Genomic DNA, 15,774 nt, shown 5'->3' with positions numbered 1-15,774 from the left:
AATGCCCCTGACACACTCTATACTTCCATACAATGCCCATGACACACTCTATACTTCCATACAATGCCCATGACACACTCTATACTTCCATACAATGCCCATGACACACTCTATACTTCCATACAATGCTCCTGACACACTCTATACATCCATATAATGCCCTGACACGCTTTATACATCCATATAATGCCCTGACACGCTTTATACATCCATATAATGCCCTGACACACTCTATACTTCCATACAATGCCCCTGACACACTCTATACTTCCATATAATGCCCTGACACACTCTATACATCCATATAATGCCCTGACACACTCTATACTTCCATATAATGCCCTGACACGCTTTATACTTCCATATAATGCCCTGACACACTCTATACTTCCATATAATGCCCTGACACGCTTTATACATCCATACAATGCCCCTGACACACTCTATACTTCCATACAATGCCCCTGACACACTCTATACTTCCATACAATGCCCATGACACACTCTATACTTCCATACAATGCCCCTGACACACTCTATACTTCCATACAATGCCCCTGGCACCTATAATACATGCTGTTATGAGGCATGCCGCCAGGTAGCCGAGCAGTCAGTCCCTGCTGTTTACAATGCCTCGTGCTCGGGAGGGGAGGGGTTTCGGAAGTCCGGGACTTCCCCTGTCTTCAGTCAGTTTCTAAACAGCCTGATTTCCCCGAAATGATGCCGCGCTGTGACACCCACAGCGCCCAATAGGGGCGCCCTCTCCTCCCAGGGCGGGTTTAGTCAGCAATATACCTGGAGGACGCCGCGCTGACAGTACAGTCGCACACAGCCCGCTCCAGTACCACTGCTCTGCTCAGGATTAACCCTCTGCATTCTACAGCGGTGCTGCACGGGGACGAGAATCAGGTAATGTACAGAGCCCTCTCTATCAGTGCGGGGAACTTGTCCCGTGTGCCTCGCAGCTCTGCAGGCGGGATCCGGCCATATGCTGGCGTTACTGGTAGTGGCGGTGCGGGGGACTTCTCATTCATACACAGGACTGGCGTCCTTGTCATTGCTGTCCCATGGCTGTGTGCAGACTGGCTGCGCATAGTGCAGGGCGCTGCTGCCTCTTGCAGGGTCGGCACATGCAGGGGGTCGCGGCAGGGTCGGCACATGCAGGGGACTTGTGGCACCAACACAAGGAAGTTCCTGTCAGAAAAACAAAGCGGAGTAATGAAGTGGGCGGGGAGCGGTAGTGTGGGCGCGCTGCCACTAGGTGGCGGAGGTGCTGTATTGTCCTGTGTGGTCTACACGTCTGTGATGTGCTGCTTACAGAACGTGCAGCAGGGAGCGGGGGTCACCGGCCGGGTGCAGGGAGGTGACACCTTATGAAGGTGTATAAATCATGGATTATTTTATATATGGTCACTGTAAGTGAAAAAAATATGATTTTATTTTTTTTCCCCTGTAAACATATTTAAAAAAAAAAAAAATATATATATATACACACACACACACAATAAAATATGTAAACTAATATACAGTGTAAAATGCGCGTGCATGTAATCCTGTATACTTTGATGAATTTGCTGTAGATTGAGTGTATATCCGGCAGTGATCGGTGCATGCAGTCTCCTGTATTGGGGGCTTTCTGCCTGATCTCTGGAGCTGGCGGCAAACTGCAGTCCCCAGTGGTTGTCCTGTAGGGTGACAGACACTAGGTGGCGCTGCAGCCTGCCTCCCAGTGTGACAGGGCCATAGCTGGATGGTGGCACTTTTCTCTATATACAGAGGGCAGAGCTCTAGGTTCTCACTACACCGTGTGCTTGGTCACTGACGGGGTGCTGTTATGGCATGCCCAGTGTGTCATCGTCTCAGCCAGTCCCATGTTGTACTCGGCGAGCCGTCTGCTACACTTACAGTTATTTTATGCAGTTGCTGGTCAGTTGGAGAATAATTAGGTGAAAAGTCCCATTCGGATAGAGGATTGTGGGCTGCACTACTTAGCAGACTTTTGTGAGTTTTCTTGATCTCTGCAGAAACTGCACCATTCACATTAATGGAAATTTTCCTATTCTGCCAGAAATGCACATGAGCGTATAGCGCCGGCGTGCAGAGAGTGAGGGTGTAGCACCGGTGTGCAGAGTGTGAGTGTATAGTGCCGGCGTGCAGAGCGTGAGGGCATAGTGAGCGTATAGCGCCGGCGTGCAAAGCGTGAGGGCATAGTGAGTGTATAGTGCCTGCGTGCAGAGCGTGAGGGCATAGTGAGTGTATAGTGCCTGCGTGCAGAGCGTGAGGGCACAGTGAGTGTATAGTGCCTGCGTGCAGAGCGTGAGGGCATAGTGAGCGTATGGCGCCGGCGTGCAGAGCGTGAGGGCATAGTGAGCGTATAGCGCCGGCGTGCAGAGCGTGAGGGCATAGTGAGTGTATAGTGCCTGCATGCAGAGCGTGAGGGCTAGTGAGCGTATAGCGCCGGCGTGCAGAGCTTGAGTGTATAGTGCCTGCGTGCAGAGCGTGAGGGCATAGTGAGTGTATAGTGCCTGCGTGCAGAGCGTGAGGGCATAGTGAGTGTATAGTGCCTGCGTGCAGAGCGTGAGGGCATAGTGAGTGTATAGTGCCTGCGTGCAGAGCGTGAGGGCATAGTGAGTGTATAGTGCCTGCGTGCAGAGCGTGAGGGCATAGTGAGTGTATAGTGCCTGCGTGCAGAGCGTGAGGGCATAGTGAGTGTATAGTGCCTGCGTGCAGAGCGTGAGGGCATAGTGAGTGTATAGTGCCTGCGTGCAGAGCGTGAGGGCATAGTGAGTGTATAGTGCCTGCGTGCAGAGCGTGAGGGCATAGTGAGTGTATAGTGCCTGCGTGCAGAGCGTGAGGGCATAGTGAGTGTATAGTGCCTGCGTGCAGAGCGTGAGGGCATAGTGAGTGTATAGTGCCTGCGTGCAGAGCGTGAGGGCATAGTGAGTGTATAGTGCCTGCGTGCAGAGCGTGTGGGCATAGTGAGTGTATAGTGCCTGCGTGCAGATCGTGAGGGCATAGTGAGCGTATAGCGCTGGCGTGCAGAGCGTGAGGGCATAGTGAGCGTATAGCGCTGGCGTGCAGAGCGTGAGGGCATAGTGAGCGTATAGCGCTGGCGTGCAGAGCGTGAGGGCATAGTGAGCGTATAGCGCTGGCGTGCAGAGCGTGAGGGCATAGTGAGCGTATAGTGCCTGCGTGCAGAGCGTGAGGGCATAGTGAGCGTATAGCGCTGGCGTGCAGAGCGTGAGGGCATAGTGAGTGTATAGTGCCTGCGTGCAGAGCGTGAGGGCATAGTGAGTGTATAGTGCCTGCGTGCAGAGCGTGAGGGCATAGTGAGTGTATAGTGCCTGCGTGCAGAGCGTGAGGGCATAGTGAGCGTATAGCGCTGGCGTGCAGAGCGTGAGGGCATAGTGAGCGTATAGTGCCTGCGTGCAGAGCGTGAGGGCGTAGTGAGTGTATAGCACTGGCGTGAGGACGATGCGGTTTATGCATGTGCAGGTAGTTCTAGCAATCTTGTGCAGAAACCTTTTCTGGTGAACTGTGACAGGTAGAAACCTTATTGTGGAAGGGAAACCTAACTCCACGTCTGCCATGTTGTGTTTCCACAGGAAGATGCCTGTCACACGCTTGAGGATGAGACCCTGGCTGGAACAACAGATTGCATCCAATAAAATCTCGGGCCTCTCCTGGATAAACGAGGTAGCGCCTCTGGCTCCGATGTCCTGCATACACTTTTCCATCCAGCTGACACATCTGTATTTGCTCAGAGTGGCTGTAGTTTTGCTGCAGTCTTACACTTTGCTCTGTGATCTCTGCAGGCGGAGGGGATTTTCCAGATTCCCTGGAAGCACGCCGCTCGTCACGGCTGGAATATTGACAAGGATGCCTGTCTGTTCCGGAGCTGGGCTATACATACCGGTATGTTTCTGTGTGTCACATATACACATTGCTCTCGTAGCATACGGCTGTTCCAGGCTCTCTTTTCTGATCGCCGATCAGAGTTTGGAGTTACTGAAATCTATCCATTCGGTAGATCACGCTGCCTGCAGGCTCTATGCTTGCACCGCCAGCTGCAGTCTCCCATTCTGCAGAGCGCCCGGGCACCGCAGGAAGCTGGCAGGCAGAGGAGCCGGTCTGGAGATAACCCCTGTAACTTAGAGGATATAGACACTAGGAGCAAATCTAAATGTCTGTGTCCCTGAGAAGCATCATGAGTTGGCATATGAGAAAGCATGGGGGCTTGGGTTTGGTAGGGCTAATAGGCCCCCGGTGCCTTTAGAAACATTTGGCTTGGAGATTCAAGAATGAAGTCGTAAAACAAATGAGCGCTAATCGACATGTCAATCGATCTATAAAGTATGACTGCTGTCAGCATTGAAGTTCAACTCATGTATTGTTTTGGGTTTTTTTCCAGGAAAGTACAAAGTTGGTGAGAAGGAACCTGACCCAAAGACCTGGAAAGCAAACTTCCGCTGTGCTATGAATTCTCTCCCTGATATTAAAGAAGTGAGGGATAAAAGTGTATATAAAGGGTCCAGTGCGGTCCGGGTCTACAAGATGCTGCCCCCTCAAGTAAAGACCGATAAAAAAGGTAACGCAGCAGCTGCATGCCGATATGTACAGTGGTATCGTTACTGTATAGAATACGATTGTGCTGACTAAAGTTGGGTTTTCTTTACAGAACGCAAATCTAAATCCTTGAAGGACTCTAAGAGCAGATCAAAGAAAAAGGTACGCTCTCTAGCCTGCAGCGACATATACTCGCCCATCGGGTGCACAACACGTGTGGGTAATATCTACTTACTGCATGTGTTTTGCAGGCGGAGAGCTCATTTGCAGATGAGGTGGAAGAAGCCGTGAAGAGCTGTCAACTCCCAGACGACCACAACAGCTACACGACAAACTTATATCCGACACAGGAAATCGACATTGCCAACACAGACCTCTTAGGTAGCTGCAAAGTCGCTTCACTCTTCATAAAATGTTTTCTTATCTACGGTATAAAAAAAACCCCGTGAGCATTTGTTAATACAGTCCGAGATCTAGTATAACTCTGTACCCCTCCTTAGCATGGGTGCGTAGTGATGTAAGTGTGCTCATGAAGTACAGGGATAATGCATTTAAAGGGGCAGCCGTCATCAGAAAATGGCCTGGGTAAATCAGGTTTTGGTGTTAGAGAAGAGAGAGAGAGAGATATTATATATATAATCTCTATCTTTTTTTTTTTTTTTTTTTTTTTTTAAACACAAACTGATTTATTGTGTCCATATCTTTTGCAGAGATGAGTGAATGTGAAGTTTCCAGCAGTGTGCTTGAATTGAAAGATCTGATCGATATGCCCATGCCTGACAGCACAAATGATATGTACAATCTACAGGTGTCACCCATCTCCTCTGATGGTAAGTAATGTCTTTCTTATTTTTTGTCCTGCTTGTGACTGCAGCTACAGACTGGACATAATCCATAGAGTTGTAAGTCTAGGTACACATTGCATTTGTGCCTACTGTCAGGTGTATACGCTCAGGAGCTATGCGCCCAACAATGCCCACTTAGGGTGGATGAAGGGGCATCCCCACTCCAAAAGGAGTAAAATGTGTACTGCTAAATATGTTTCAATGTGGTTTCCTTTATATGAGAATACGCAACAAACTGCATGCAGATGCAAATCTGCCAGACGAAGGCTGAAAGCACAGTTTTGGCCTCTTAAGGCTATGTGCACACGCTGCAGATTCAACGGGTTTTTTCCCGCGGAACTGCAGGTAAAGTGACCTGCGGTTTCACACCTCTACTATGTTAAAGGTGTGAAAGCACAGCAGAATCCGCAGAAACAATTGACATGCTGCGGGAAAAAACCGCAGCGTGATCACTGCAGTTTTGAAAACCCATAGGGTTACATGGTACTGTACCATGTCTGCGGAACTGCTGCGGTTCCGCAGGGCCAAAACCGCAGCAAAAACCGCAGCGTGTGCACATAGCCTAACTGGAAAGCCAGTGTATGGCAGCATTACAGTATATGGCGGGGAATGCTCCCGACGTACGTTTAGTGCACAGACGCAGTGTGAACCTAGCCTTGGCAGTTATTTGCAGTAAACTTAGTCATATTTTTAAATGTTAATACTTTGAATGTTCTTTTTTTTTTTTTTACAGTTGAGGATGAAGAAACTACCGCTGATGAGCTTTTTAAGGTAAAAGAAACTTATTGTGAGGGTAGTTGACAATTTGCAAATGTCAAAACTTCTATATCACTATTGTATATGGTCTCTCACTAATACATATGTTCCTATTTTTTCTCACAGTTGTTAGAACCTGTAGTATGGCAGCAGACAAACATAGACGGTAAAGGATATTTCACCAATCAATCTGGAAATCCGAATTCTTTTCTACAGGAGTACAGCCATATATGTGATGCCTTTAAGACTTCAGGTATTTTTTCTTTATTCCATTATAAATTCCACAATTCAAATCCTAAGTTAGTTGAGAGGCCAAGGGGTTAAAGGGAGTCTGACACCCCAGGAACACTATTAAAATAACTCAATGGATAAGTAGGGGACTTTGCCCCTATAAAATCATAAATTTGGTGTAATAAACATTTCCTTTTGAAATGGGGTGTTCAGCGCACCCTTAGCGTAGCCCAGCACTTGGTGCGCTCACGGCACAGGTTCCTGTCTAACTGCTGGTTTAGTGACCATGCCAGGACCTGCGGTCAGAATATGGACAAGAAAATGGACACCATCATAGGATTTAGACTTATGTATATGTCCTCCACAGAGCCTGATGTTTTGGGGCTTTACTTTTCCTGCCGTTAATAAAGAGATGATTGGTGCAGACCCTCAGAATCAAGTAGTCAATTTCCACATACCTAGTTCAGATGGGTGAAACATCTGCCACGTGACAACCTACCCTAGGCAGGATTCCAAAACTATCAGTATTCAGATTGATTAATTTCTTGCTGGTATTTTTCTTTTTTTAGATTATGAACTCCGCGTCACTACAGAAATGAAGCCGACGTGTGAATTTAGCTTGCATGAACTGACATCAGCCATCATGTGCTGACTCTGAGCATTATCCATCTTATCAGAAACTTCGCAAGTGCTAATGTTTAGGTGTGTTTTACCTTCACAAATAAGCCGTAGACAGTGGTTCTGTCATCGGAGAGATTGAGCCAGTGCGAAACACCAATATCACTGTGGCCTCCTGCCAATGGACAAATGCACCGACTTGTGTTTGGTGCATGTAGGCATCTCGGCCAGAATGGAAGTAAAGTCTCATGTGAATCAAGTGTACGTCTTCATGGACGGATGACTCCGAAGAACATTTCACTACATTTGTTGTGACTTTATCTTCCTAGTAAAGAGAGGAAATTGTGAACTGAAGTAGCATGTACAATGCCACTATGAATGCAATGCTCGCCTCATCGCTAGTAGAACATCCGCCGTAATGCTGCACACTTCATGTCACCACATGTCTGGAGAAGGACAGCTTGCTGTCAGAGGGTCTGGTAGTAAGCGGGATATCGACCCCTGATGCCCCTCGATCTGCATCACCAGTGGACGTACTGAATCCCTAGGAGCACGAGGGGATTGCAGTTATTTAGATGGTTACACAGTCCATGCCTCCCAAACAACGCAGATTAGAATCTGTAATGTAAAAGATATATATGGAAATGGCCAGATTTCATATGTATGTTCACACATGGCCTAGGTAAGATCTTCTCTTCAACTTCACCCTGAAAGACAATAAATGGCAGCTTCCACATTTCTTACAAGTAACTGCGTGTCCCAGACCACCCATACTCTACTAAAGGAAAGATGGCTGACGTTTACAGGCAAATGGGCAATCCTTCTTTTTATGCAGGTTTTTAACATGGTTTTCCATATCATTACGTAACTGTACACATTTTGGCCATAATGTTGTACATTAAAGTGTCAAAGGCTGATCTGTTTTCTGTATTGCTGGTAGTTTTGTGTACATTATCTGTTGAAGGCAAGGGAAACAATCACCTCAGTAATATTTTCATCTGGGCTATTGGCACTTTTTATGTCAATGTTTTCAGGACAAATTAGCATGTCATGATTTATTGTAAGTGTGCGAGTCCGCCATGTTTTGTGAAAACATAATGTATCCGGTGATGACCTGGGCAGAATCTGCTCCTATTCCCCTTCAGTAGACAACATAGCTTTGTACAGAATAGACGCGGCTGTGTATATGTATCCACCATTGTAAATACCATGTATTTTTAACAAAGTGTTGCAATAAATATGTTAATGAATGTTTAATATTGATTTTGTACAAAAAAAAGGCTACAAATTTGTATCCAGAATGGTTCCAGATCTTTAAAAAAAGGATATAGTGCAAGATTTGGTGACAAAATCCCTATACATCAAATAGATCACCTGGCCCTGATGAGGATGGTGTACTTACTTTGTAAATCTATCTCTGACTAATCCTTTCTGTACTAATAAACCTAAGCAAAAGGAACTGCAGTAAGTGCCACTAAATAATTTCCTAACACATTTGCAGTAATACACTAACCCCTTCCTAACATCCATTATTCAGTTATGGCGCAAAGTGTTCCCTTGAAGTATCACGCATGTACGGGGTGGTGAGTACATCAGGATGTTAGCCGGTGCAATCGGCAGTGGGAATCTGCTGTATATTCTAGCTGACACCCTACTACAATCGCCTCGAGTCAGATTCGGCTGTCAACTAAGATTGATAAAAACTTCAACTCTTTCCTGCGAGCACTCAGATCTTAGATCTGTCAAATGGAATGGACTTTGCATGATCTTCTCAGTGACTTTACTATTAGGAACAAACTACACAACATTTGTTGTCTGTTACCTTGGAGATACGAAGGTCTCCATGTAAAGCTGCTGAAAATCCTGGTGTCCTGGTGCTCGGCTTGCACAGTGCACTTCACTCCATTCTACCCCATTGACGTAAGGCGTATCATTATTGAACATCATGAAAATTGTGTAAATTCTGTCAAATGTATTAGTGTTTCCCAGATCCATTCATTACGGCACACACCTAGCAAACCTCATTGACTGCCGGTGCCCTTATACTGGCCAATCCCAGACAGTAAACTACAAGCCAATCAGCATTTTGGTAATTCTTCTGGTGTTTGCCATTTTGTTTGTACAAACTGTTCCTTTGACTGTTGGTTCCCTCATTACTGGCCCATCTAAATTGGCCTTAAAGCTGTGATAACGTCTGGAGATCATGGATTATTGTACATAATGAACATCTGTAAGGATGTGACAGGAGACATCATACGCCTCTCCCCCTAAAGACAGAGTCTGCAGGGCGTATATTTCAATATCTCCTGGGACGTGATTTGATTGTATTTTGTGAGTAATGTGAAAGGTAAAGCCTATTGTGAGTAACATACACTCAGCTTAGGTGTAGGGAAAGTATAGGATATAGGTTAGAGTTTAGGACATACAGCAGGTTAAACAGTGATAGGCATTGTAAGTGTAGTATGCTTAGTGCATACTGTTGTTAGAAGATAGTGACAGTGGTTAAGTAGGTGAAAGGTTAAGTTTGCCCAGCAACCAACTACTGAGGCAGACAGACTAGTGATTGTTCCAGCCCAATGTGTGTGTGGGGGGTTAGGGTAAGTAAAAGGCAATCACTTCCTGGTTTTTGCCAGTTAGTGATAGATTTCATTGGTGACCGTTGCTAGGGGGAGTTCAAAGTGCAGTTGTCTTCTAGCAGAAGCAAATAGAAGTTGTGCTGGGTGGTATGAGGCCTTACCAAACTCCCGGTGGATATTCCTGTAATGTCCTTAGCTCAAGGGTCGAGTCGGTGGCTATGGAGAGCACCGACACCCCTTCTGTAAAGAGGAAGTTGAACGTGGAAACCCGTGAGGCAAAGGTTATGGATTGCGGTAATATTGCTGGGCATGTGGGAAAATCTGGGGTTGACAGGACTTGGGGATAGTTCAGGCAGAAATGAAAGTAACACGGGAAATGTGCTGTGTTACTGAAACAAGAAACGGAGGGGTGCTGTGCCCGATATTGTGTGATACCATCTGATGTGCAGCAACTGTCAAGTAAACTTAATTGTCCCATTGTCCCTTGAGTTGTGAGTGGCTGATCCTGAGTATGCAGACCTGGAGACAGCGGAGGCCAGTGACTAATGCTCCCTACAGCAGGTAGCACACTGGGACTGGGGCACGATTTATTTGTAGGGTGCCAGGGCGTAGGAACGCAGCCCCTTGACCATGACTACCTCCCTGCGCACCTTACACATCAGCCGAGCCCAACGGCCCTCATTGATTTAATGTGGATTCCACAAATGTGTCCAAGCCTTCATCCTAAATGTGACCATTGTCTTTGCTTTTTCTAGACTCAACTGCCAAGATACAGTACTGAAAGAGCGTTCACATCACTGTAGGTAATATTAAATCTAACATATGCCACAGACTGGACTTCTAACACAAATTATTGGCATTTTCCTTTAGAAATCTCCCCAGTTACATGAGACCCATTATGTCTTATTACGGTAACTTGCTGATGAAAAGTAGAGTAGACAGGAGAAAGATCCTCTGACTGATTCTCAATGGAGGAGTTTTGTGGGATCTATAATAATTTTCTTGGGGGATCTATAATAGAGGAGTTTTGTGGGATCTATAATGGAGGCGTAATGATGCGTGAGTATACTCGTTGCTCGGGTTTTCCCGAGCATGCTCGGGTGTCCTCCGAGTATTTTGGCATGCTCAGAGATTTAGATTTCGTCGTCTTATCTGCATGATTTGCGACTGCTAGACAGCCTGATTACATGTGTGGAATGCTTGTTTGTTAGGGAATTCCCACATGTATTCAGGCTGTCTACAAGTCGCAAATCATGCAGCTGAAACGAGAAAAACTAAATCTCTGAGAATGCCAAAATACTCGGAGGACACCCGAGCAACGAGTGTACTCGCTCATCACTATGGAGGAGTTTTGTGCGATCTGTAATGGAGGAGTTTTGTGGGATCTGTGATAGAGTTTTGTGGGATCTGTAATGGAGGAGTTTTGTGGGATCTGTAATGGAGGAGTTTTGTGGGATCTGTAATAGAGTTTTGTGGGATCTGTAATGGAGGAGTTTTGTGGGATCTGTAATGGAGGAGTTTTGTGGGATCTGTAATAGAGTTTTGTGGGATCTGTAATGGAGGAGTTTTGTGGGATCTGTAATGGAGGAGTTTTGTGGGATCTGTAATAGTGTTTTTCAATCCCTCACAGGCTTTCATTTTGGTATACAATTTATAGATCACATTTAAGCCCAAGGACACTGGAGAAAATAAGAACATTTTGCATATAATGAATAATAAAAAAGACTATGCAACATTTTGTAGAATACAGATTATTTATTTGTTCATTTACATTATAACTTATTCATATCACTCTATACAATGTTCGGTGCAGAATGTTAAAAGCAATTTTTCAGTAGGATCGACAATCCTAAGCCGTCTATATGGGCACGTAGGTCATAGAAAGTTGCATAAATGATACCTTGATATCTGTGATCCAATGCCTTATTCCAGAGAAATCCATGTTTTTCTTAATATGTAAATTAATTGTTAAGATCTATGGGCTGGACATAGATCTTCCTGAGAATTTGCCTCAGGAGCTTGTTTTAAATGGAAATGGCTGTTACCAGTGTGAGATATTTAGATCAGAAGAGTGGACTGTCAAAAAAACCCTACAAATAATTAGAATTACAAAGGCCCAATTATAATACCAGACTTTTTCTAATTAACCAAATAGACCCAATTAAAAGACTTAGATAAAAAAAAGAATGTAACACAGATCTATGACACTCAGCAAACCCAAATACAAATAACAAACTACAGTCCACAGGACAAAATGTCCATCACATCAACCACAGTATACAATTACAACCCGGAGTATGTACACTATATTACAGAAAGGGCCAAAAGGCCATATAACTAGAAATGTGACTATGGCCGGGAGCAAAATGGAATCCCTTCAGAAGGCCAAGTCACAATATACAGAGATCTGAAGCCAAGGAGCCAAATGTCTGTTATTACATGTCTTACACTGATAACTCCCCCATTCATTTTCTCCGGAGGCAGATTCTCAGGGAGGTCTTTATCTAGCTCACAGATCTTAACAGCTCATTTATATATTAAGAGAAGGTGGATTTCTCTGTAATAAGTCATCAGATCGCAGATACAAAGGTATCACTTTATTCAGCTTCCTATGTCCTGAATGCCCCTGTAGACTGCTTAGGAGGGTTGATCCTACTGACAGATTTTCCTAGCATGCGTATTGGGGGCCTTTTAGGCCCCCATGCTTACTTTTTTGCTATTATCTGCAAAATTACTTAAGTTAGAATTTTGAAACTCCAGGTAATCCTCAAGTATGTCGTTGTTGGTAATATCCTGTTGTTCATATAATTTTTTTCATAGGCATTTCGGTGTAACAATGCTTTTTTGGTGAAAACCACATCTGTACGGATTGGGGGCCTTTTAGTAGTGTTTGTGTCTCAAGTTACTTTATTTGTACTCAGTAATGCTGGTGGAGGGGCCAGGGTGTGGATAATGCCATATGAGGATGTCATGTGATTTTTGGAGGGAGAGATAAGGCCATGACATCATCTTCTGAACACAGTAATGAGCTGTGTAGAGAGTAAAGGCCCTTTTACATTTAGCGATGCACCAGCGATACGACCAGCGATACGACCCGGTCAGGATCGCTGGTGCATCGCTAAATGGTCGCTAGTGAGCTGCCACACAGGAAGACTCACAGCGATGCAGCAGCGACGCAGCGCACGATACTCACCTTTCACACACAGCGATCCAGACGTCCTCTCGTCCGCCTCCACGCGTCGCTCGTCTCACACAGCAGGAAGCCCAGCAGGAAGCGCACGACGAGAAATGGAGCCGCCCGATCTCGTGCTATCAGCGTTAACCAGCGGGGGAGCCGGTCGGAGGTAAGTATCACACATAGCGATATTGCTAGCGATATCGCTATAATGTCACAAAATCGGTGACGTTTTAGCGATATTGCTAGCGATATCGCTATGTGTAAAACCCCCTTAATGAGGACAGTATACACTGTGAGCTAGTTGTGAAGTACCTGAGATAAGATAAGATGTTGAGAGGCAGTCTGATTCAGTTTCTCCGATTCTAAGAAGCCTGCAAAGGGTAAAGCTATTGAACTACAGACATCCAGAGAATTGTACAACACCTAAAAGAAAGTATAAAAGGTAAGAGAGGGTCAGAGGAGGGAGGGGGAACTTTACACTTACAGTGTGTCACACACAAGCAAAGAGTGGACAACCCTGATTGTGTTCATTGTTTTTTCTTTTAGTTTGCTAACATCTAGTCAGCAATGGCACAGTCTTCCTCCAAGCGTCTGAGTGACCAAGAGATTGATTGTTTCAAAGTGATGATGAAAGTGAACTATCTTTGTCCGATGACGAGTACCTGCCACCAGAGAATCAAACATCCTCAAGTGATTCTTCTTCTGATGATGAAGAAGTGAATACAGTGGATCCTCAAGAAGTGATAAGTAGAACATCCAAAAGGAATGTTTTTTTGGGACCGTAATCCTACATTAGTCGGACGTACTGCAATCCATAATATTGTGAGACAGGCTCAAGGAGCTGTGGGAAGTCCCAGTTACTTTTCCCCTAAAGACGTATTCTGTACTTTTTTTCTGACAATATTGCAGAAGAGGTCCTTTTATGATCAAACCTAGAAGGAAGAGGTATCGCTTCTGCAAAAAATAAGTCCTGGAAAAATATCTCAAAAGAGGAACTTTATGCATACATTGGACTTTTACTGCTGGCAGAGAGTCAAAAATCGTATGACGTTCCAATACGAGAATTATTTCTGGACCCACTTTCTGATCCACACTATAAGGCGACAATGTCAGTGGACAGATATCAGGAAATTAGAAGACACTTTCGATTTGATGATAAGCGAACACGTGCATTGAGGTTTGAAACAGACAAATTAGCCACTATCAGTTATATCTGGAACATATTTATCAAAAATTGCACCAAACTTTACAATCCTAGTACTAATGTTACAGTAGATGAGCAACTTGTACCGTTCAGAGGACGCTGCAAGTTCATACAATACATGCCCAGCAAGCCAGCCAAATATGGAATCAAAATCTTCTGGATGTGTGATTCTGCAAATTATTATGGCATAAATGGCGTAATCTACTGTGGCAAAGAGGTTGTTGCACCAGTACAGAAGGATCTGGGGTCTGAAATTGTCAAAACTCTTGCTGTTCCAATATTGAATTCAGGTAGAAACATTACCATGGACAATCATTTCACCAATGTTGGACTAGGCAATTTTCTGCTTCAAAAAGCTATTACACTTGTTGGTACTATCAAGCCAAACCGACGAGAAGTTCCAGAAGCACTGAAACACAATCGTCAGCGAGCACTTTATGAGCGTGTCTTTGGATTCAATAACAAAGTGACTTTGGTATCTTACAAAGCGAAGAAGGAGAAATCAGTGATTTTACTCAGTAACATGCATCACAATTGCAGTATTGACAGCAATGACAGAAAATTAAAACCAGAAATCATCCTGCATTACAATAAAACAAAAGGAGGTGTAGACAAAATGGATGAGATGGTGGGAGACTATTCATGTAAGAGGCAAACAAAACGATGGCCTGTAGTACTTTTTTCAAATATGCTTGATGTAGCAGCCCTAAATTCATTCATCATTTATGCAGAAACTCATCCAGAATTCCATGCACGGAGGAAGGACAGGAGACGCCTATTTTTGAAGGACCTTTGTCATGAACTTGTAATGCCTCACATGATACAGCGAAGCGACGTGAAAGGCTTACTAAAGCAAACTTAGGGTACGTGCACACGCTGCGGATTGGGGCGCGGATTTGGCCGTGCGGATTTTGTAAAATCCGCAGGTAAATCTGCAGGTCAAAAGACCTGCGGTTTTACCTGCGGATTGGCCTGCGGTTTTTCATCTCCACAATGGAGGAGATGGCAAACTGCAGCGGAATCCGCAGAAAGAATTGACATGTCAATTCTTTCTGTGGTTTCAAAACCGCTGGAAAACCGCGCGGAAAAATCTGCACCGTCTGCATTGCGGTTTTTTATTTCCATAGGGAATAATGGTACTGTACACCGCAGCAAAAACTGCTGTGGACCCGCAGCGGCCAAATCCCCTGCGGAACCGCAGCAGAATCCGCAGCGTGTGCACACACCCTAAAGAAGCAATGAAACAGTGTGGCGTACAGCTTCAGATGATTCCAGGGCCAGGAGAAAGAAAAAGAAAGCGCTGTTTCATGTGTCCAAGAAACTTAGAAAGGAAAACTGAGAGATTTTGTTCAATTTGTAAGGAAAATGTCTGCAAAGAACATTCTTCCGAAAAAATAACTTGTCAAAATTGTTTGGAAGACTAATATAATAGAAAAGAAACATAATAGAAATGTAGCTGCAGCTAGTTTGGTATAGATTTCTATGCGTTTTTGTGCGTTTTTTCATATGTTTGTGTGAAATTTTGAAAAAAAAAATTTTTGTGGTGTTTTCGGTGAAAAATTATAATTAAAATTTTGTTTACTAATCATATTTTATTTAGCAGTTTTAAAATAAACTTGTAAAAGTTATATAAGTGTGTTTTTCCATATGATTTGCATGGGGGCCTAAAAGGCCCCCAATACGTTAATATGAAGATTTCTGATGTCACGCATACTAGGGTTAACTAAAACACACTATCATTTATTTGACAGCTAGAATTGAAAAAGTTTAGCCATTACAAAAGAAATGGAAGACTGAAAT

At 44.5% G+C, this 15,774-nt stretch overlaps 1 protein-coding gene across 1 annotated transcript; it reads left to right on the top strand.

Moving 5' to 3' along the window:
* The first annotated feature begins 718 nt into the window (after positions 1–718).
* Positions 719–8,273, top strand: IRF1 (interferon regulatory factor 1). Its single transcript, XM_073570589.1, has 10 exons — positions 719–909; positions 3,606–3,696; positions 3,816–3,915; positions 4,412–4,588; positions 4,679–4,728; positions 4,818–4,947; positions 5,277–5,396; positions 6,145–6,182; positions 6,294–6,420; positions 6,968–8,273. The coding sequence occupies exons 2-10, from the start codon at positions 3,610–3,612 to the stop codon at positions 7,048–7,050; spliced, it is 912 nt and encodes a 303-aa protein (XP_073426690.1). The 5' UTR covers positions 719–909; positions 3,606–3,609; the 3' UTR covers positions 7,051–8,273.
* The last annotated feature ends 7,501 nt before the right edge of the window (positions 8,274–15,774 follow it).

This window comes from Dendrobates tinctorius, unplaced genomic scaffold, assembly GCF_039654945.1.
Source record: "Dendrobates tinctorius isolate UK_male_01 unplaced genomic scaffold, ASM3965494v1 ptg000001l, whole genome shotgun sequence".
Lineage (NCBI taxonomy): Eukaryota > Metazoa > Chordata > Amphibia > Anura > Dendrobatidae > Dendrobates > Dendrobates tinctorius.
The sequence above is the reverse complement of the archived record's forward strand: the minus strand, read 5'-3'. Positions and strand labels throughout refer to the sequence as shown.

Bases quoted from the DNA above. Each gene is read 5' to 3' on its own strand.
- IRF1 (XM_073570589.1), top strand. From the start codon at position 3,610: ATGCCTGTCACACGCTTGAGGATGAGACCCTGGCTGGAACAACAGATT. The intron at 4,729-4,817 runs GTACGCTCTCTA...TGTGTTTTGCAG, and splicing joins AGAGCAGATCAAAGAAAAAG to GCGGAGAGCTCATTTGCAGA. The intron at 5,397-6,144 runs GTAAGTAATGTC...TTTTTTTTACAG, and splicing joins GTCACCCATCTCCTCTGATG to TTGAGGATGAAGAAACTACC.